Below are 24605 nucleotides of genomic sequence, written 5' to 3' on the forward strand. Positions count from 1 at the left end.
CTTTTATGCTTTGGTAAAGGAGCTTAGGTGGATGTCACATCCATGGAGATACTTCAGCAGTCTCCCTGAAAATGTACTCAGTTATGGTTTATTTAGAAGCCTCTGAAAATTACCACATCCATATACTTAGAGGCTTTAGAGAGTTGTTAATAGCATCTCTGAACCTTCCTTCTGCAGTGGGCAAGCTGTCAGCTCCACTGACCTTCATCTACCCTGAGCATGCTCAGTCCCTCTCCTACGTCCAAATTTCAAACATGTAAGAGCACTCAGGAACTCCTACATGCCAACTGCACCAGCTATACACTCCAGCTCTGCTCCTTACAGACTCAGGGATGTCACAGATGCAATTCTCCAGACGAATTTGACCTAAATGTAGCTGTGCTCTGCTGGAAGTGAGGAGGAAATACTGATCTTCATCCTGCACCCTTGCATGCATCTTAAACTCATCTCTTCAGGAGGCAATCAGATGTCTTTCCCTCACAATCAGAGACTATCTGGCTATCTGTCGTTGCTAGCAGGCAGATGACAAGGCTATCATTAACCAGAAAACGTTGAAGCACGAAGCTGGCATTTCTGTTTTCCATACAGAATACACAGGCTACCTTAATTTGCTTTTGAACCCCTTATGTTCCTTCTAATACAAGCATTTGTGTCTTATAAGAAATAAGAGTACAGCCTGTCACATTATTAAACCTTGATTAGTGTAGTGATTTTTCCTTTCTACTTCCTTTTAACCCTATATTAAGAAGGAACATTTCAACCTAGATTCAACAAAATAATTACCTATAGTTCCTCTAGAAAAACAATAGAAGTCTGACATCTCTTTAAAAACAGATTGTTCTTATCTGCATTTGACTTATGCATTTTCTTTAAAATTGCACTAGCATGTTCATTATAAACATACAATTTCTAATAATGGGTTGAGTAGATACATTCAAAGTATGTATTCAAACTGACATCAATGTCGTCAGTTTAAAAAATTTATGACTTGCCTTCTGTTGCATGTCTCCCTCTTCCCACCACACATTTCCACACAATGCAGAGAACAAACACTGAGAATGAAAAAGCTACTCAAATGTATCCTGGCTAAATCTAGGTGGAATTGAATCCCTGTTCTTACAGGTCCCAAAGCATAGCCAAGATGCTTGGCTATATTGTACAAAGCACTAAGGGGGTTAAACAACATAAGGAAGCAATAAAAATGCTCCTGTCTATCCATGCTACTATAGCCTAACGCCTGGGCTCACCCTAACAATTATAGTTTGCTTTGTTTTTTTTGGTGGTGGTGGGTTAATTATTTTTAATCTTGGGTACCCCAAGAGTAAGAAAATGGTGACCCAGAACACCAGAGTTCTCCAGGGACAAACACCAGGCTTAGAACAATGATCAGGCTAGATGAGTCATTTAGTTAATGGATTTTGGATGCCTAAAGCTCAGATTTATTCAGACTTTTAGCTCACAGGCAGCTAATCCTAGAGGTGCCTTAAAACATCTGGATACCTGTTTCGGAGTACAAAGACCTCACTATAGCCAGAGGTTCCCTGAACGAGTCATAAAGGCTCTCAAAAAACTCACTCCAGACAGAGTCTAATGGTCTGGGCAGTGCTGAATTCAGTCATGCATTTGGGGAAGAAATTAAGATGACTGAAGGCAGCATAGGAAAGGTAGCAGTCATCACTTTTTATATAATAGCTTCATGGCTAGAGAAATCACCCAGAAAGTGGCAGAACTCAGTAATAAATGCCTGCCCAGCTGAACGTCAGCTACAATCTCTTCAAAGAGAAGTCTCACTGCCAGGCCCCCAGCAGGACTCATTAGTCCAGGTTTTGTGCTTCAGTAATGTGGCCACCTAACTTCCAAATCTGGAATGGCTTGTCTTAGGCCAAACTGAAATACAGCTACAGGAGTAATAAACTGGCAGCATCCATCGGACTCAGAAGAAAGAGCTACTTGAGTATATAACTTGGCTTCTGAGGATTTAATTTTAACCAGCAACTGTTTAATAAAGTGAAATCATTCTTTTCCCTGAGCTAATTAACTTAGGAGTTCAACTGCAGTATTACAGTGTAAATGTAGATCAGAACAGCTTTCATACCATAATCACAATAGATACCAATTGCAACATCTAGTTTCTCATAATAACAAAATGTTCACTACTTCATGCTCTGCAGGTCCTTCAAATGACATCAGGAGCTAATCAGTGAATAGTCACATTCAAGTCCCTAGAAAGACACTGATTCAAAATAAACAGCAGCCACCTTCCCCTTACTTTCTGTCTTTTTATTTGACATAGATAATTCCGTTGTAGGCAGTAAATTCTAAGCACATAGTATTTTAGCTATCTCCAGAGATGCTTATAATTTATCCTTGAAAACAGATGTTCAGAGGAAAGATGCAGTGATTGTATCTGGGAAAAAAAAGCAGTTAACGTGGGAGTTAAGAGATTTAAATTCATTTTCCAATTCAGACAAAATAAACAGAAAGCATGATAAAACCTGAAAGTGTCACACCCACTGCAGTTCCCAGGCTGTATTCCAAGTTGTGTGTGCATCCCCCTGGCTCCCAGTGATACCTATCAAAATTAATCATGCCTAATCTTCAGAAAGTTCAGGTAATACTGTAGCATTTGCTTTCATGAAAGACTAGAAAACCACTGCTTGCTGCAAAACTGTATTACTATTTCAGTTTTTGGGCACCTGCTGCATCTCTGCCACTTCAGCCTACACAAGTCTGCTTTCTTGCACTGTGTACAGACACCCTAATATTGCTGTGTAAAGATCCTCTAATATTGCTTAGTTTAAGTTACCCATGGAAGAAATAAAGAAACCCCAAAATCTCAGGCTAACTGACCCCGTCTCTTGCAGTCAACTCCCTAAACTGTCCATCTGATTTTCATCATTTTTCTTCACATACCCTAGAACAATATGTCATCCTCCATTTTAGAATTAGTACCTTCTACAGGCTCTCCTCTTGAGAGGCGGTAATGCATATAGTTGAAGTAAAAACTAATTGTAACTACTACCTTTTTTGTTAGCTGGGAGTGAACTCAAGCAGTTACTCTGAAATTTCCCAAAGAGTTTAGTTTTACTTCTGTTATACCATGACAGAAACCACAAGTATCCTGATGCTGTGAGACATTTTGCAATTTAAATTACCATGGCTATGTCTTCGGCATTTAGATTTATAAAAGGCTCTCAACATTTTTCACTGTACAATGTTTAACATTCCCCAGCTGAAATCTAACTCAAAACCATAAAAAAATTAGGAACTTTGTTTGATACCAGTATGCTTTCTTATAGAATTTTAAGTTATTTCAGTGATAGACACACTGATGTATTTTGCATAGGCTTCATTTTATAATTAGAGCTTTTCCTTTAATGACTTAATTTTACAGTTAGAATACTGTATTACTAAAATATTGAAAATATCTTACCTTTTATTATCTTTATGCAGATTATGAAAACATCATGAATAATTACAGGAAAGCTCTGCCTTAGCATACTGAATTGCTATTTGCTATTATTAATTCAATTCCATACTATTCTGCCTAATCTCTCTACCCACTTTTGCTTCTATACATGATAAATATTTAGGAACTCTATTTTTTTAACTCAGTACAATTACAGATTACAATGTGTTTGCTATTTTCAGACACCAAGACCTGAATCTTGTTCTTTAACCAAAGACAAGAGAGCCAAAAATAATACTTGAAGAAGAAGAAATGATTAAGAAACTATATAAACAGGAAAAAAAAGTCACGTATTTAGTAATACTGAAGAAAACATAGCAGCTTGGAATCCTAAAGAGGAACAGTACATTTCCTACTAAAATAAACACATCAGAAATAAGTGAAATCTTTCACTTTGGTGGAATTGAGCTCTGAGAAACAACAGAGACAGAGTCCAGTTCCTTATTTTGTACCTGTACTCTGTGACAATCATTTATTTCAGTCAGGGAATAATTTATGGGCAACTTTAGGGACTTCAGCATTATCATTTGCTTTTCCTACTAGACTTAAGTGACATGTCACTTATGAAAAAACACTAAAAGCTTGGCCAGTAATTTATAAAAGAAAACTAAAAGAAATAATCTTATCAGAATAAACACAATTGCTTACATCAAACAATAAATCAACAGGTGACATTACTCAGAGGAGTACAAGTTTGTAGCAATAGAAAATCACTTACTAAACACTTTTTGTTGAATTGTCATGCCTTGTTTTCAAAATGCTCCATCTGAGCTCTACCTGCATCCTATGCAATTAGGAAGCATTTATTGCTTTTCTGATTTTAAAATTAGTAGGTAGAGAAAGAGAATGTTCTGTGATATAACAGATTTAGCCTTTCCCAATTATATCTGCATGCAGGAAGTACTGCCAGACTTTACAGATGCTATACAGCACCACGAAATGTTTTATTCTTCAGATTTTAAGGAAACAAAAAAAGAAAAGAAAAAATGAGCATCACAACTGGTTTAAGCATTACTTCTCTACAATGACATTAGCATCTGATACAACCAACTGAACTCAAGGAATTATAAGATAAACATATTACTCACATACTGTTGAAGAGTTCTCGGTATGTTTCATCACCTTTACCTTCTGACATTAGGCTGTCCAGTTTGTCAATCAGCTTTGCTTCCACCTGCAACATATAAGTGTGGTGTAAACAGCTTCTTTTCCTTTAATGAGATTAGAGAAAATGGAGGGAAGATCTAGTTTTATGTAAGGGACTTTGCTAAATGAATATTTTAGAATTATTGGTCAATCATGTGATAAGTCACTTCATCTCTTTGAAGCTGTTATCATTCCCGAGGTTTGTGAGGCTTGCTTTTTTTTTTGGTGGGTTTTCTTTTTTTTTTTTTTTTTGAGGGAGGGAGCTAATTTAAATTGAGCAACGTGACTTTAAAACTACAGGCTGAGTAGCATTTGCTGCTGCTAAGGCAGCTATCTATTTATGGAGTCAGAGGAAAAGCACACAGCCCAAATAAATTGCCTGAATTCTCACTGCAAGGCTGTAAGCACAAGCTATTTTCTTAGACTTAAGTAAAAAGATCATCTTTTGTGACCTGCACCCCATTCTTTATAACTTAATATTCATAAATGCCTGCACCATTCAGAATACTTGGGAGCTCAGACTCTCCCAACCCTCTCACCTGCCACTGTATTTCATTAGAAATCAAATTTGCTGGACTTAGATATTAGCTACCAAAGAAACTTGTGGTTAAGAAAATCTGGTGGTTAATGATTCTTCCAATGCACGTTTTTAAGTGTATTGATTATAAGAAATATAGAGCTGATGCTACACTGTGTATTCACATTTCAAACCTCCTTTTTAACAGTAATATATTAACAATCACAAATCCAGGAGAGAAACCAAGCTGTTGTCTTATTTTATTACAGAATATATCTATTACAATTTACACTTAAACCCAAGCTGAAAACACAGAGAAGCAGAACAAGTGGATTTTTTTCTTTCTCACTCCTTGTTAACATTTCTGTGGTAATTTTTAAAAATAAGCTTATATATTGATAGCAAAAACTACCTACTTACATCACATGCACTCCCCTCTGTTCTTAATAGTTTGTTTTGTGTTTTGGATGCAGTTCCCACCCTAAGCATTATGATTACCTGGGAGTAATTATAATGTTTCTACTCTCCTTCATTTTGAAGCCTCAGGAAGGAGGGCACTGAGAATGGTTTGAGGCAGTCTGAAAGAACTGAGTGGGAGCTGTGGGAGCAGATGGCACTCTTGGTCGTTCCTTCCTAGCCCATTAAGAAAGTGTCTGAGCAACAAGAATGCTTGGATCTTTACTGAAGAAGAACATCTAATCTTTTTCCATAGTAACCAGAAGGGAAGCTGGTTGAATCCTATCTAACCAGCAGTCTGTACTACTGTAAGGCAGAGCTGAAAAACCACCACAACAACCTTGTTGAAAACAGCTCAAGTTTTGTTCTTCACTTCAGCAGGCCATGGATTTTATCCTTCATCTTACATAACTAACATGATAGTATTAGCTGGAGAATCTTACTAGCCCTGCAAAGAGTAAAAAGGGAAAACCCTTGTAATCCCTCTCCAACAGCAGAGTTGTGGATACCTTCTCCACCCTGAACCACCAATGGAGCTCCAGGTTCAAGTCCACTAGGACTCTATGAAATGCTTGGTATTCAGTCCTATTTTATAAACAGCTTCACACAAAGTACCTGTTTAAAGTTGCCACTTCTCCTTTGTTCCCAATCCATCATGTCATGGAAAATAGGAATCATTACATTCCTCAGGTCTGGCTGAGGGATCAAGGTCACTTCCAGGAACGGGCCAATCAGTGCTGGAATAAAGTGAAGCTTGTGTTCCCCTAAAATGAAAATGAACATAAACTTGAATGTGAATTGGGTATCCTCTGCATTATCAAGCAATCCAAATGCTATCTGAAGAATGAAAAAGTAGCATTCTAAATGTCTATAGATTTTTTTTAAAATCACATGTCCATCACAGCACAGGCTATTTCTTAAGCCCAAAAAGTGAAAGCTATGGACAATACAAGAATATAAGGCCAACATAAATTATCAGATTTTATTATGCAATACTGAGTTCAGAAGTGACAGTGGGTTAGCTGTATGCGAAGTTAATCCTCCAGCAAAAGAACAAAGACAGACAAAGCACTCTCTAGGCATTTCATTTATATTTCACAGGAATAATTTGGTTTCTAAGCTTTACATCCTTGTGTTTACAAAATGGTTAACTGCCTGATATTCTGTGTTCATCAGAAAGATGTAAGTACTTTGATTTTTACCTATCTTTAGTTTTGCAAGTATAGAAATGGAAATATGTGTTTCAATTGCAGGAAAAGGAAGATATGACTCAGCTGTTCTCAAAACAACTTGCTTGAAAATCAATGCTGAAACATCTTCTATTATGTCACCACATTCCACTTAACAGAAAATGAAGTTCTTATCAGAAAAGCTAGAAATGGCATACAGTAAAGACTGACCATTCAGTTTCAGTTTTCCACAAGTAAGACTTCTGACATCCTCAAAATTAAGGGATTATGAATCAGGATGCATTGATTTTCCAACATAGGAATTAATTTACGTCCAGCCTACCTCTGGATATTCCAGTGGGCATTCAGCCCTGCTTGCTGCCCTGTTCAGTGTCTGAGTTTGTGCAAAGGAGAACAAGAACTTTCCCTTTCTGGAAACATCCTAGAATGCTTATCCATATGAAAGCAAGGTGACTGTACAAGGATCAAGGCTTACGACGACTCTTACTGCTACAAGAATTGTAAAATGCTGACTAGCATAACACCAATTAAAATAAATATCCTGACTATAGTATTTAATTGGACACATTACAAGATGAGATCCATATTGTGTCCAACGAAACTCACCCCTACTGAAAGGCATCACTTGCCTGCATCCCAGGTTTCCATTCAGCAGAAAACAACATGTGTGGGGCAGTGATGCACACTAAGGTGTGCGTGCAGGAAGGAGATGGGTCCTGGGAGTGGATCCTTGACATACCAGTTTTGAAATACCCATAATGTAGCCACGTAATTTAGAGGGATGTCTTAGTGAGTGAAGCAATACTAAATATTGTAAATAAGTAAAATATGCTACTTATCAGACATTAACAAGATATTAGTAAGAAAATATTTCTTATTTTGAACATGTCTCTCTTTAGTACAGGCTGATCTGAAAGACAGTTTTTTGCAACTTCACATCTTGCTGGGGAAAAGAGTGATAGAACTGAAATGACAGTATCTCAGAAATCACATCAACAGAAATCTCATCATCTGATGATTGTTCCTGTATCTTAAATAAGCCTTCTGATGAAGTAAATATTGAATAACTGAAATACAAAGATGACAAACGTAGTGTCCAAATCTTCTACTCACTTTTTATTTTTTTCCCACACAACATTTAACTGCATTTCTCTGACACTCATACTTTCAGTTTGCACAGTTAAAAATATAAATGTGTTCCTAAGTTAATATTCAAGCATGTATTTTTTCCTTGTTGACCAATGTGTTGTTTATACATTAGTCACTGACTTGTTTATGCCTTTATATTTTAGTGCAAATAAGACTTCAGAGAAGACTTGATGCAAACCCAGCATCTCAGGAGAGCTTCAGAATTAAGACATGCCTTGTCCTTAAACTATTTGACAACATGACTAAAAATAAGAACATGAGTATATTTCAAGGCATAATAATTCTGCCCAAAAAGAGTAGTACTTTCTTTCTTCATTTTCTCTGATAGTATTCTCTCAGTTGTCTGTGAAGAAATAGGAATAGGTCAGATACAGTATCAAGGCTTAGAAAACTGAGTTTAGCTATAAAGAAGAAACTACAGATGACAAACTTTTTCCTAAACTTGAATCAAGATTTCATACCTTGAACGTAATTATCAACAACTCCTCTATCCCTGGGAAGTATATATAATAGCTGAAGAACTAATAATTTGCTTTCATTTTATGAGTTACTGATGATGTGTTTAATCACTTACCTAAATTTTGCCACATACTGAAGATTTCACATCCCATTGTTACCCGCATGTCACCATATCTGCAGTGTATTAAAAAATAAAGCAAAAAAATGAAAGATAATTTAAGAAAATCAAGTTCATATGCTATTCTGTGACATTATTAAATGAAATGTCTCATTTGTAGTCCACAAAAAACAACTTTGAAAGTGCTGGTTTCTTCCAGGTTTTTGCTCTTTCAGTCGTACCCAGCTAAAACAGGATTCCTAAACCCAGGTTTATTCAAAATATTGCCAAAATGCTACACGTCAGTAACACAGCTGTGAAGTAAAACCTATTTTTTGCCGTAACATGCTCCAGTTCTCCCTCTGAGAACAAATAGTTTTGTTCTAACTTAAAGAAATACAATTAATTCATACAGACAATAGTGCAGTGCCCGGCAGAAACACCTGAACAAGTGTGAGTTGGCTCACGCATTCTCCGGCAATGAGTGGCTGTTTCTCTCCCCGTGTCTGAACCACTTGAGGCACTCACATGAAGGCTATTGGCTCTGAAGACCTGTACAAAGGGCCAGAACCAACTCTTGTTCTAGTCAGTGGACATACTGATACATTTTTCTTTCAGTGGGCCCTCTTGCAACCTCCAATGTCTAGCATCTTGAGAAATTTTAAATCTGTTAGTTTTCTATGAGCTGATAGCAATACTTACTTTTCTAAAACCTTTTTCTTCTTGGAAGGTGTGAACATCTCCAGTTGCAGACATAACTGGTTTATAAAAATTACAGCAAGAAAAAAGTAGGAATCCCATATCTACAATAAGAATATGGCATGTGGTTATTTCATTTTCTCAGTACCACAATTTATGACCACTCAAGATGCAAAATTTCAAATCACAGCCCTTGTTTCAGTCTCAACTAATAAATTACTCAAACTGCTTTTGACTAAATTTCTTTGACCCAAAATATACTTTTCACCAACTCCAAAATGTTCAGCAAAAATACATCTATTTACATATCCTACATCTCTAAATTTAAAAGTTTCAAAGTTACAGATTTGGTTTTTTCATCCCTCCAAATCAGAAAACCTTACTTTTGGAAACTTTCTTTGGGGTATATTTAAATAGAAAACCGCACTTCAAGTCCAAACCCCAAAAAATTCTGACACCTCAAAAGCTATCACATAACAAGACTGATATTCTCTGTCCATCACACTTTATAATAGTATTTGCACGTCTCACTTGCTGCAGCCTTCACTGGACAAAAAACCAAAGCCAGGTTTTGTTAAGATATTGCAAATATACAGATGTTTTGTGCTCATGCTTTATGAATTAGATGTTGAATATTCTACTTCTAAGACTTAGAGATAAAATTAAAGATAAAATACTAATTATTTTAACAACCCAATTAACAACCCAATTCCATGACAAGAAGTGTAGAGGGAGCCCTATTCCAGACCCTGCAGTTCAGCAGGACAGCAATAACATTGCTACTCAAGTTTAAGGAACATAGAGGCCTTGTTCTACAGGCAATTCTTTTATCAGTTTAAGCCTGAACTTACAGAAATTCATAAAGAATAGGCTTCCTCATGTTCAGTTGAGTAGATAAATCTGCATTCCTGCCCATCTATTTAACAGAAGTCTGAATTTTCAGAGAAGCATCCACAACCCTGCTGGAAGTCAACAGGAGCTCACTGTCTTCTCTAGGAAGGAAATTCTGCACTTTTCATGATGCAGTAGTTGGACTAACATCTCTTGGTTGGGCAGAATATTCATTCAGGTTTGTTTCCATGGAAATGTGTCTTTTCAGACACATTCCTAGATGTTCTAATCCTAAAAGCATAATCTGTAATTCACAGTTTATCATAAATGCAGTATCTCACTATATGAGGTACCCACTAACAACTTTAACTACATTCACCATGAAGTGTCATAATTTTATAATTTTAATTATGCAGCATGTTAATTGGTCTTGAGAGAAATTACAAAAATATAAACCTGCATTTTATATAAATTTGCATTGATTAAAAACATGAAATACTTTTTTCTTTCTGTGATAACAAAAAAATAATAGCTAAATAATTTCATTAGCTTTTCTGATCCAAAAAATTGCTATGCAAAAATCCTAAATAAGTAGTCTAACAAAGAGGCTCAAATAACAAAATGAAAAAAAAGATGAAATTAAAAAAAACTCACAGCAGTCATTTTTAGGATAGTTCTGCATTTAAGAAAAAACATCTCTGAGTGTTTGAAATTACTGATTTAGTACATGTTCTAGCTGTTTAGATGCTGGAACTAAGTTTAAGAACCACCAAGACACAGGATGATGTAGCAGCTATTGCATCTATAATTTACTCTACCTTGTAATCAAAGTTTTCATTTAAGAAGTTTTTACGAAGGGCATCCGAAAGGTACAAGACTGTAGTAATGATCACACTGGGAAGAAAAGAATGAAAAAGACAGGAGTTCTCATTAAGTGGAAATTCACTTTTAAGAATCAAAGCCAGAGAATTTTCCAGTGAAGAAACAGATGTAGCATGTCTAGTGGCACTAAATACTACATTTTCAACAAATCATATAAATGCCTGACTTACCTGCACCTATTGACAGAAAACATGCACATTGAGATAAATAAGGTGTGCTGTAAGAATGTGCACTGAAAACAGAGATTCTATATAGAAGAATATAATTGGTCAAGACCAATCATAAACTTTGTTCTGCAAATAATTATGACATCAGATTTATTACAGACCTTGTCTTAATAGCATTAATACACACAGTTGTACAATTCGTTTTCAGCTTTCTTGGTACTGAAAGTATGTGCATATAGATTGCAAATATAAAATATCTAGTAAATACCAATATTCAAAATTGACACCTCTATGGACAAAAAGTCTTTTTAATGACAACAGATAAATGCAGAACTGCATGAGCTCTGAGAGAAGGATCTGCTTCTAAAGATCCTTATGCTGTATGTTGTAAATACTCATATATTACCCTACATTTACAGCTGCCTGAATTGTAATAATCTATCTTAAATAAATATATATGACCAAGATCCTTTCACAGTAGTTGTCACCAAAGGTCAATGATGGCTTTGTTTATTGCAGCAACCAACTTCGGTAATCAACAGAAATAGAATATTCTTTGAGATTATTTAAATACACTAATTTCAATGATTCAAACCTTACACTAACCTCTGCAGCACTCTTGTCTACCAATATATTTAGTCAAACTAAAAATCCATATAAAGCACTAAATTCTTTTTGAAAATGGTCAGAAGTGAATACTTACGGAGAAAAAAAAAGATAAACACAGAACGATCTTTTTGCTGTTATGTATTTTACAACAATCAACTGTTTAAAGATCTTCTGAGAAAAAGGTTATATCTACACATTTCATTTAATTACCATCTGTCTATTATTAATACATTTAGTTCTTCTTTGAACATAGTTCTTGACCTGCATGCTGTTACATTGCTAAAATTTGTTTCCCTTTCTATACATTGGACTTCATTTTTTTTACTATTTTTTGCAATGCATTCACGACAAAAAAAATGGTCAAGTATAATAACAGCAATATATATATTTCAAGGTTATAATATTTTTCATTTGTATAACACTGGAGAATTAAATGTTAGCCAACCCACCTAGGAGATAAACTATATTTTTCTTCTGGCACTTTTGACAGTTTTCACATTTATAAATAAAAAATGGCTATGTATAATTTAACATAATAGTAGTTCAAATGTTTGCTTCCATCCTTCTACTTTTAAAATTACTGTCCCTGCCAAACTTTACCTTCTTGTTTGATGTGCCTGAACACCTGCAACAGCCATTTGAGACTGTTTTTAGAACAGTGCTTGAGTCTCATGTTTCATTTATTCCTATTCCATTGTTCAAGTGTCCTTTTCATACATATTATTTTCTCAACAATTACTCTGTAACTTTTCTATCCAAGTAGTGTTCCATGCTTAGCACTCATCTCGAAGTTAATCCCACTTTTTCACCAATGGAGAGTTACAGCCTGTGTACAGCACTCACTTTGCAGCATGGAACACAAAGTGAAACGTTAGCAAAATGCAGTACAAGCAAAGTTAATAATCGAGGCATGGATAAGAACAGAGCCCCTTCATTCTTGTTGTTGCGCATGATTTAATTTAAAGCCCATATGCTTCACAAAATGGAAACAGTTTGTATATTTCAGGAAGACATTCTGATAGAATAAGTCAGTTCATCAGAATTATTGCTTTGTAAAATTTCCACGTAAGTCCAAAGTAATAAATCCCTGAAAAACTTTACTCAAGAGAAAATTCCACAAGATCCGTAACCATACTGCCAAGTTTACATTACATAGTTCTATTTATGTCTGGGACAATTCCTTTCTTGCTACATTCCTTCCATGGCAGGTGAAACTGAACAGAAAGATCTGCTTCAATTCTTATGAGGAGGTGTATAAAGTAGACATCTTAAATGCAATTTTTAGAATATTTTTTGAAGATTTTTCCTGACATAACAGAATAATTGCAATGCAAGTATTTCTTCCTATAAGAAATTTAGCTCAGGTTTTATTTATTTGGTAAGCAAAAGATATGATATGGATTAGTTGATAAAATGTGGGTCTCTAACATGAGATCTATGTTGTAGATAAAGAAACCTCAAACCACCAGATGCAACACATAAGGTTGAAGACATTGTTTTTGACCCACAATCTGTTATTCTGAATCTAAAATCAGGTAGAACAGAAAACAAGCTAAGGTTGGGGATGCTTATATATAAAAAAAGAAAAAATGCACAAAACAGAGGCAGCAGCCAGAAGACAGCTGCCTGATCTGGTACAGTACTCACATTCCAAGTTGATTCCCAGCCAGCAATTTCCAAACAACAACAACAACATCATTCATCTGAAATCCATCTGAGTATCAAACTATAAACTGAGTTTGTGACAACACTTGCTTTTCTTTCTCTTACCACCTGCCACATATTTGTTCAGAATGCTGGTTTTACAGGACAAAAACATCTGCTTGTAGCTACTAAGTTATGCTGGACCCATACAAAGGATGCTAGCCCAATGTCTGGTAAGGCCATTGTTGTTGGGAGTGGCTTTTCCATCAAATTTTCAGAGCAAACCTTTCTGCAATAAGCTATTTGAAAAATCCAGAAGTTCAACAACTGTTTACTGCCTGGGCTGTGCTCTGGCAACTTGGCTTTTGCCTGGGCAGCCAGTGGTAGAATGAAAGCTTTCCTTTTCCATGCTTATATAGGATGAATGTATAACAATAGCTTCTCATTCCATCCTTTGCTATTTCAGAGCGAAATATTCCCAAACACAGAGGTATTTGAACATAAATGTCTTTCATAGTTCACAAATAAATGAAATAAACCTTGAATCGCATATATGTTATGCTTCTACTGTTATGTTTATGAGCTTATTTACTCACGCGTGCCTATGTGTATCTATGCTTTTTGTGAAGGACTGAATGCCAGGTTCAGTTGCTAGCAACATTCTGTATTACATAAAAGCAAAAATGTTGTTAGCAACACTATGTATTACATAAAAGCAAGAATTTTTGTTCATTGTAGGAGTCTCAGACTCCTACACCATGGGAGCTAACAGGATTCTTCAGAGCAGTCATAATGATGACCCTAAGGCTGATTTGATGTCTTCCCTTACTGTGTATTCCATTTGAGTTACTTTTATAGTAATAATAATAGTAATAATAATAATAATAATGTATTTCAGCCATTACTGAATTTGATAACCAAAAGGATTGTCAACTTAAAGCCCTTATGCCCAACTGTCAGTAGATATGTTTGAAATGTCAGTGTAAGCAACATATTATGTAAACCTTATGTAAACAGATCAATTATTTTACTATAAATAATACTATTCATACACCTATTTTGTGTGCTTCTAATATTCAAATTGAGGATTGTATGACCTAGCATCTCTACCATTAAGCAAAATGCTGAAAGGATTTGCACAGTTAATTACACAGAGATCTTGAAAATTAAAGCTTTTTGCATACCAAGAGCAGCAGAAAATTAGTTCTTTGTTCAATAATACATAAACATAAGCATAGTATGTTATGAATATCAAACATTTGCTCAGCAAGTAATTGAAACTCCTTTGCTCTCTAAGTCCCTCCTCAACTGTTAATAACATGAAGTTCAGCTGAGTCTAATAACTGCTCTCAAAAGATGCTAGGCAATTAAAGTATTAGACAAGTCATTCTTTTCCTAACCTTAAGGTAACTGAAGCCAGTGACCATTACACAGTGATTTCCAGTTGAGACTGTCAAGGTCTTCTCCAGAAGCTTCAGTTTTAGTAAGTCATATTTTGCTATAAAATTTAGTATTTCTCTCTGGCACTAGGCAACTGATTCAGACATCTTCCTATATTATGTGGTGCTCCTCTGCAGTTACAAATAGAAGCTAGATATTACCTAGTTGATGTAGAAAGAAAGTCTACTCCCAGAATGAAAGAAATTAAAGTAATATTTTCCATAGTATACATAAAGCCATATTTGTAACTCAGTAGTAACATCCATGTTAGAAATATTAAATGACCGTTAGTAATTATTTTGCTTTCCTGCATACATGCTGATTAGCTCATGACAGATGTTACATGGTTATGAAGCTTTAGTTTTTTGTCTCATTGCTCAACCCTTAGAAGCTAAGGATGTTTTTGCATGTTCTCCTCCCATTACAGAATACAATTCAAAAAATCTATTTCTCTGCTTTAGTCCTAAGTTTGCCTTTTTAAATGATACTTTATTTCTCAAATTTTAGAAGTCAATTGGCACTTAATGCTAGCCGTTAATACTTTCACACGTTGGGCATATGAACATTCAGAACTATAGATCCTACATGTGTCATCATGAAACATCTTAGTTTCTGGATAGTTAGAGATTTCCCTTCTTGAGCTCATAGTATCTTCAGTTTTGGTGGGTTTTTTTAATTTCCCAGACAGAATCCAAGTATCAGATGCTACATAATTACTGAAAACACTGCAACTAGAAAGAAAAAAAAAAAAAACCACAATGAGGCAGGGGGCAGCGATATTTTTATATGTAAATGTTGTATATTGTAAGAATTATGGCATTCAAGACTTAGAAATATTTCAGGTAATTGTAGTTCTGCATACATAAGTAAGAGGAAAAATGTATTTTCTCCCAGGAAAAGCTTATTACTTGATTATATCCTTGCTAAGACTTACTTCTTCCCTAAGCTCAGACAGGCTAAATCTCTCTTCCTGTAATTACCAGACAGTTTGAATTTTTATATCACTCTAGGGACAGGGAGAGAAAACCAGTGCTGCTGTTGATTGACTGCAGCGATGGGTGAAGCTCCCATGACACACACACCACCTTCAGGTGAGCTGCAGTCTCTCGAGTAAAAGGCCAGACAGGTGAGAGGGCAGCTGTCGGACACAGGAAATATGGCACTTGTTTTATTCCTGGGAAGCAGAAGTTAGAAATGACCCAGACTGTTATTGGATCACTTAATTCTGCTCTTAAAAAGATGGGCTAGACTTTCTGGCTCTTTCTTTTAGACATGAATAGAGCAGAGCGCTCAAGAAGTTTTGCCTTCAGTTCTGAAGAGTCTCAGATCCCTGGAAGTGCTCTGGCTGATCAACTGAAGCTCAGGAAGAACAGCTTACTTCTATCTGTGGGGCAGGCAGTGCCCTAATTTCACATCCTGCCTCTAGGCTCTTTCCTTTGCATTTCAAGATTTTGGGCTGGAACAATTCTAGCAAAGCTAAAACTCTGATTGTGCTTTTGAACACCTTGAGGAAGCTAAAGGAAGGCAGCCACTGCCATTGCAGTGAGGGACATGAGGCAAAGGAAGAAGCTCCCATTCAGAAGCAGCTCTGGAAAAACTATTTCTCTGCAGCTGAGGAGAGAACAGAAGTGGATTTTCCTTTCTGCTGCCTCAAAAAGGAACAGAATAGGAATGTAGGAATAATGAGGCTTCAGCTTTCACCACACATTTAAGCACACCTGGTCAACCCCCTATTTCATAGCAAACTAGCACTTCCTCCACATTGGAACAAATTCCTAGCCAAGCAATTATTGAAAGCTGAATTGGTAAAGATGTGCTTACAATCCCACTTGCTGGCAGAAGTGCTTATGCAATTGTGTGCTATCAGGATCAGTTAGGTGGTCTGACGAGCTCCTCGTGGCCAGTTCCCACCAGCAGTTATTGTCAGCTTCCGCCTAACTTCTTTGCCTGACAGAACTGGGCATAGACTCACCTCCTAGATGGTCAGAAACAAATGACGTGGATTAATAAAGGGAGATGTGTGATGGTTACTAAAATACTGGTGAAGAAAAGTGCTCCTTTTGCAGAACTTCGTATCATCTGAACATCACCAGCCATGTAACACGTGCCAAGGTCGCTCCTAAACCTCAGTTCTGTACATGTCAGCTGTTGCAAAGCCATCTGCCAAGCCAGCTGTTACTGGAATATATAACAATTTCTTAGACTATCCATTTTGTCTAAAAGTTCTTATGTCTTTTTCCCTCTTTCTTGTGTTTCAGTTTATTTCTTAAGCATGATTACCAGATACAGGCTGGTATCAGCCATACCTTATTTAATATCATAACAGAAACAAATGATCCTATCCATTCTTTAATTAGTAACTTTTTTTTCTGGAATTCAAACTTGGCAAGATTAGCAACACTGAGGTAATAAAAATTAACAAAAAATGTTAATTTTTTCAAGTCATGACAAAGCTTGAGCAAATACTATTATGCTTGCATATCCACACACACACAACAAATACAGATCATACACACAAGTGTTGTCAATTTTAATTGTACCAATAATATTGCTACTAGTACAATTGCTACAGCACCACAAATTTAAATTCTCCTTGAAGCCAGCAGGCACAATGCAGACTAAAACTGAATTTTAATCAGGCATTGCAATACGTATCATGAAATTTTAAGCCGATCCTACATTCTGGATTCCTAGGTCTGCCCAACACAATGCCCCTGCTCTGCTTTTGTGTAACTGTGCTGATCGTTCAGCTGCTTTATCTGACCTAAAGCCAAGACTACAAAAGGGATAGGTGGTGATAAAGGTGGTGAAATAAAACTTAATAGTTTCAGACCTGTCATAATTACTTCTTAGAAATGCTGGGAACCTGTTTCTTTAAAAATAAGGCCTGAGCAGAGAAAGAATGGCTGATGGGCAGGTTTCATCTGAAAATCTCACTAAGCACTGCTTAGAGCCTTACATGACTGCTGCCTGTGCTGTGCCTCATTTCCTGATTTGTGATTTTTAATTTGTGATTTTTCTGACCAACACTAAATGAACAAACATGTAAAAACATCGTTAACAATATTACAGCTGATAATTTCTTCTGGAGAGCAAACAGATCTTTACCAACTCAGAATTTCAAGGAACAGATTTGAAAAGAAGTTCCTGGAAGACTTGTCATTTGTTACTTGGAAAACAAAGCCATTGATGCTTTGCAGCTTTATTCTGTAAAAGTGTTTCTGAGTTTCCAGTTATATGTGCTTACTAAAATTCAAAACAGAAAGAGGTATAGATTATATTATAAATTTGTAGTATAAAAGAAGTCCAGAAATTTGAAATCTTAAATTAAAAAAAGAACTTCAGCCAGCATTATAAAAAATATATTGAATTTTTATTACATACATCATATAAATTTATTTTTATTGTGCTCTGTGCATACTACCCGTACTTTTTAATAACATTAAAAATACCTTACTTGTTTGCAACCAAACGCATCACTGTCCAGTCTTTTGGAAACATCTCTGGTCGTATTAGTATCCGAAATACTGTGAAAATCTGCAGCAGGAAATCCTTTGGAAAGAAAAGAAGTAGTCATATGTCATTGCTGCTTTAAAAAGAGCAGTGAGCTTTAAAAATGTTTTAATCAGAGAGAAGAAAATCATTATAGAAATAACAGAACTGCACTTATTTTCACCATAGATACACCTCTGAATGCTTTTTTTTATTACTTCCCAAGAATTTTCAAATAGTCATTTAATCCTTTCTTCTTAAAATGACGAAAATAATATAATGTGCCATTTGATTGACAGCAATGCATAAAAGAAATGTCAAAGATGCATTTGGTTTCCACCCATACACTTCCACAAATGCAACGTCGAGAACAATTTGCAAATCAAAAAAGCACTTTACAAACACCAGAGAGTTCAGAATATCTCCTTAATCATGCCAGGCTTTCATCACTTTCGAGATTTATTCTAAAAGTGGCATTATTTGGTGGGATAGAGAGAGAATGTAAGGACAATTTTATCACTGAGTTGAGAGAGACCAGTGACTCCAATAGAGATGCCCAGGCCCCATAACTGGTAGTGCAACTGGCTGGGTGTGTGCAGGTCACTTAACCATTCTGCCTCGTTTGCTCGATCTAGAAAAGCAGTCAACACCTGTGAGCTACCTTGAATGTAGAAAGCACTGCCTGAAAGCTTTTAGCATTACCATCTCCTATGTCATTTAACTCCCTAATAAATAAGTAATCTATTCCTCTCACCACGTTTTTTTTTTAGTTTTCCTTTTCACAAATAAAACTAACAAGGGACCATCTTGATTATGCATAGTACTGCCAGTATTCTTTTAGTATGAAAATTGAGCTTTTGACAACATGAAGAGCATGAAGCAAGTGATATAAACACATCTAACAGAATCAGTGCAGTACCTGACCTTGAAATGTTTGGTATTCATTCTGCCCACATCACTTGTAGAGAGTTACCCCAAAACACGGATGAGATGAAGATACAAATAATTCTGAACACCAAAATATATTCTCAAGTGCATTTATCAAAGTATAGATGACAGGCATTGCACAACAGATGTCTTTCATCAGAGAATCACTGTAAAGGGGGACGAATACAGGCATTGGATAAGGCAGATGAGATCCCCACACCCACCCACCAGGGAAGATTACATAAAAGAGACAACCTGTTTTCTGAGCAAGATGCCAAAAAATTATCTGTATTAAAGAGTATAAACAGTACTCATTGCAGATAACATACTGTTTGAATGCATGTGACCAGCTTTACAAGATAAACAAGTACCTGTCTCTATGAGAAACACATTTATTCCAGGCCATTTTTCTATAGCTTTGCACCTTGTACTTAAGTGCCTTTTTATTTTGTAGAGGTTACCTCCCTTCCCTGCAGTAATCCCACAGCTCTGTGCCATAATCCCAACAATCTTGCAGTGCCTTGAATGTTGCTGCATATCACCTCACAACAACATCCCAAATTCCTCCATATTCCCTTTTTAGCCTGTCTGTTGTCCAGACACAATATCTGTTGCTGCCATTAGGGATTTAACCAGCAGATTGCTGAGCTGAAGAGGCCAAATGGCTGTTATTGGGAAACCACAAAACCATGCGGTTTGAAGATTTAAAACCCAAGGGCTGTGTAAGGTATAAACTTAGTGCCTTTAAGATAGCTTCTTCAAAAGTCATGAATAACAGTCAGAAAGGAAGATCATATGTACTTCATTTCTTTGGGTAATTTCAGGCTGGAATCCAAATACATCTTTTATTCCAAGCAAACTTTAAAAAAAAGGAAATGTAGACACTGCCATTAAATTTTGAATCATTAATACCAGGATAATTATTTCTAATTTTCACAGAAAAAATAGAAAATCGTGTCATCAATATAGTGATATTAGATGCAAAACATAGATTTAGTAACAGACTTTAACATTTAAAAAACATTTTAGCCGGCAGTATAAGTGAACTAACATTTGGTTGGTTGAGTACAGATAGAATTAATGTCTCATATGTCTTCTATCTTAAGAGACAAAAAGGAAGTAATTTTGTCCTTTCACATACTCTAAATACCATCTCTTAATATTCCTACCTAGTGTGCATAAGGTCTAGTACTATCTGTAAGATAATACTAGATAGTACTATAAGGTTTAGTACTAATTTCACACCACTTAACTTCACACCTGAAGGAAGAGGTGCCATCCAGAGGGACCTGGACAAGCTCAAGAAGTGGCCTGGTGGGAATGTCATGGGTTCCAACAGGAGCAAGTGCAAGGTGCTGCAGCTGGGTCAGGGCAACCCCGTGTAACAATACAGGCTGGGGGATGAACAGATCCAGAGCGGCCCTGCCAAGAAGGACTTGGGGTGCATGAGAGGCTGGACATGAGCAGGCAAAGTGCCCTCCCAGCCCAGAAAGCCAATTGTATCCTGGGCTGCATCAAAAGCAGCGTGGCCAGCCGGTCAAGGGAGGGGATTCTGTCCCACTGCTCCACTCTGGTGAGACCCCACCTGGAGTGCTGCATCCAGCTCTGGGGCCCCATCACAGGAAGGACAGGGACCTGGTGGAGAGAGTCCAAATGAGGCTACCAAGGTGGTTAGAGGAATGGAGGACCTTTCCTGTGAGGAAAGGCTGGAAGAATTGGAATTGTTCAGCCTGGAAAAGAGGAAGCTGCAGGGTGACCTAATTGAAGCCCTGCCAGTATCTGAAGGGAACCTGCAAGAAAGATGGAGAGAGACTATTTAAAAGGGCGTGTGGTGACAGGACAAGGGGGAACGGCTTCCAAATGGAAGAGAGTAAGTTTAGCTTAAATATTAGGAAAAAAAGTCTTTACTGTGAGGATAGTAAGGCACTGGGACAGATTGCTCACAGATGTTGCAGAAGCCCCATCCCTGGAAGTGCACAAGGCCAGTCTGGATGGAGCTCTGAACATGGTCAAGTGGAAGGCATCCCTGCCTGATCTTTAAGCTTCCTTCCAACCCAATCCATTCTGTGATTCTGTGATTAAATAATGTAGTATCACAGTTTGGTTTTCTTTGAGCAGCAATACTTGCCCGATGAAATTTTCTAACTATGATTAAGGAAGAAGCACAGCCTTCTGAAGGACTGAAAACCATGTATTCATTTAACCAAAAACTGACTTGGAATTTCTTTGCGCATTTCTCAATATGAATGTAAAATCCTCTGCAAAGCAGATCAGACTCTTCACTGGACCTCTTGGGGTACATCTATAAAGCATTTTAATTTGGGTCAACCGACCACTTTGAAGCTAATTGCTTGATGTTCCATTGCTTTGATTCACGCTGCCAGGGTTATCAGGCTACTTGATATCAGGGTTTTGTAGAGCAGCCAGAGTGCCAAATGCCAATAAGGAGGAGCATGGTTTCACAGTGAGCTGTCACTTCCTGGGCAACTCACCCATCCCTTGGCCAGCTCCTTTCCCAGATCTTCTTTGCTTCACTGCTTTCTTAATCTACATCAGAAGTCACCTAAATGAGTGGCTTTAGAACCATCCCTCTTCCCCAGCCGACTTTTCAGAAGTCCCACGTGTCAGTGGATGTCCCCGAATAGCAGGGGAAGGATGGTGGCTAGAACTGAGCTTCTCCACCAGAGACACTCCCCATGCCTATGGACCTCACCCTGTGTCCCAGGGGCCATTAGAGAACAATGGAATAACCTGCATTTGGTATTAGGGCTTGGCAGCCACTGTATCCTGCTCAGGCTCCTTGAGGTGGAAGAGACAGATGACAGAACTAGTAAGGTTTACACCCAACCCTATGAAATATTATCATTTCCTTCATCAAATCTCTATTCTGTCACATTATGTCGGGTACACTGCAAATGAATAAAAACTAGGCCTTCTGGTAGGTGCTTATTTGTTATGTCTTCTTTTAATCTATTAATTAAAAACCCCACACATATTGATCGAAGCTGCCTTCCTGCAGTCAAAGCTGCATTGTGCTAACATATACTGTTTTTTGCATTCACTTTCCCACTGATCTCCTATTTATAACTTGCACTGTTACCTTTTGTCATAAATTACATTTGAGCTTTTTCACAACAGCAAATATCCACCTACAAAGGTACCTCTGTTCTATAAATTACTGTAAAAGATACTTATTAGTAGTAGAAAGCATTTTGTGGTAAGCAAAAAGAGCACACCTTTAAAATAATACAGAAAGATAAAAGGAAGCATTCAAAATTACTGTCTTGTTAAAGTCAGGGTTTCAAAAAGTGAGTGAAGTATAGTGCCGGGTTCTACCACTCAGCCATGAAACCCCTGTCAGTTCTTTTATACTTCATTTACATGTTTTCAAACATAAAATGTTTTTCCTATCTTCTGTTTTGAGTGGAAAAAACCTCTCTTAAAAAACTGACAAAACAGTCACCATGTCAATTACTTAAGATAAATATATTTACAAAATAGAGGGAATATTTGCATAAGCAACCACTTGTTTAAGGCATCATTCAGATGCATGTCATAGAAATGTGTACATGTCATTACTTCAAAGTCTCCATTTTGCTTTTCTTTGTTTAACTAGCTGGAAACAGCCTTTAGTAAGTTTGGTATAGACTGCTAAAAATGAAAAAAAAACTGCAAAATCTTCTTTCCTTTTTTGCAAGCACTCTCATGAGTGAATTTTTGTTTGGAGAAGTGGTTTGGTGGGAGTATTTTTATTAACTGCATCACAAATGCTGTGCAAACATACATTCATGCAAGTACTGACATAGCCACCTTGAGAATTAGTGTGGAAGAAAGATGAAATGTCATGTGTTATCAGTGCCTAATCATTTAGTACAGATGGTTAATTGTAACCAGAGGTAGCTAAAACAAAAAAGCAGAGAACAAAGCAATTCAAAGGCCTAGGTTACACTCAGGTAAGTCCCTTGTAAACCTCCTATCAGATTGCTAACTCGTAATGGGGCTTCAGGAAGACCCAACTGACTTTGCTACCACTGACTGGGGGCAAAATGAGGAGTCAGAAATACAGTAAGCTGATGGTAGTTATCACTGAAGTTTCAATCCCAACTAGCCACTAGATTAACTAAGGCTACTATTTCAGCTTCTAAAGCATCTCAGGGAAAAAAAGTCTTATCACTGATATTTACACCTCTTGAATTTTCTTTTATCCATACTGATATCATTTCCTAAGATATGTTAAAGCAAAGAAAATTCCACACTTGGTAATCAAAGCAAGATGGTTTAGATAGCCTAGTCATACACAATCACCTCATGATTAACAGCAGTGTCAGTCTCACACACTAGCTCTCATCTTTCCCTCTTGCTCTCAGTGATATTTGGTATTTCCAAGTGAGGGGGAAAAAACAATGTATTATTTAAGATTCAGAAGAGAAGGAATGCTGCATTAATGATGATCAGACTACTGCCACTGAATCACTGATGGAGCTGATGCTGATTTGATGAGATCTGAATGGAAATAACAAACTCTGGACTTGAGTTCTTAAGACCTCTGTTTTGATAGCTGATGGCACCAGCTACAGCTGCTTTCCATATGTCTCTGCGTAATAGTAGGGTATGTGCGTGGGGGGAATTTAAATGTGTCAAATCAAACACCATTCAAGCATTAATTCCAGAGATTTTTCATATTCTAGAAGGAAGAAAAGTCTGAATAAACTCAACACTGTATTTCACAGATACATCAAACAGAAATAAAGCCTGAAACCTCTAGGAATACCTGGTCAGAACTCACACAAAAGGGAGAAAATCTCCACTAAAAATGCCTAGGTTCCACAATATTTATGAAAATTTGCCTAAGGATAGCAACTATTCTAGGTGAAAACAGACACTGTATTGCTCATATAAAAATTGTTCACCCTATACAACTCCTAGGTAGTGCTCTTGATTCATGATAACTTCTTAGCAGCATTTTCTATCTGTCAAGCTCTAAATGACCACCTCACTCGAAGAAAAGGCACTCACAAATTGTATGCTCTCTTCAGCTCTAAGCAGCTATCAGAAATTTAAGTAAATGTGAAATTGCACCATGACTAGACTCCTCTTTTCAGGGCAGTATGTAAGTTTATCAAATGGTAATTAAGGAGTAACATCTAAAATATATTATCACATTAGGACATGATTACTGGCTGACTAATGTGCATAAATGATTACTCTAGATTTTTTGTGTGGATCAAGTTTGGTACTATATAAGTTTTTCAGGGTCCAGCAGAGTGGAAATCTTGGTGCATATATTTATGCAGGAAAAAGTAACTTAAAAAAAAAAAATTTAATCCTGTCCCTCCTCAAAAAAGGAATTAAAAATGTTGTATCTCCACAAACCCGGTAACTTAATTAATGAAACTGATAGAAGTCAGCTTAGAAGAGCTCCACAGATACT

General features: G+C 36.7%; 1 protein-coding gene across 5 annotated transcripts in view; it reads right to left on the reverse strand.

Moving 5' to 3' along the window:
• DOCK4 (dedicator of cytokinesis 4) overlaps positions 1-24605 on the reverse strand; it is a 233386-nt gene that overhangs the window by 36473 nt on the left and 172308 nt on the right. For all 5 annotated transcript variants that reach the window (XM_048300556.1, XM_048300554.1, XM_048300555.1 and 2 more), the window contains 6 exons: positions 18213-18307; positions 10832-10907; positions 9186-9286; positions 8502-8560; positions 6204-6352; positions 4558-4643 (listed from right to left, as the gene is read on the reverse strand). In XM_048300556.1, coding sequence (XP_048156513.1) covers positions 4558-4643; positions 6204-6352; positions 8502-8560; positions 9186-9286; positions 10832-10907; positions 18213-18307 — 566 coding nt within the window. The remainder of the gene's footprint in view (positions 1-4557; positions 4644-6203; positions 6353-8501; positions 8561-9185; positions 9287-10831; positions 10908-18212; positions 18308-24605) is intronic.

Source organism: Corvus hawaiiensis, chromosome 4, assembly GCF_020740725.1.
Source record: "Corvus hawaiiensis isolate bCorHaw1 chromosome 4, bCorHaw1.pri.cur, whole genome shotgun sequence".
NCBI lineage: Eukaryota > Metazoa > Chordata > Aves > Passeriformes > Corvidae > Corvus > Corvus hawaiiensis.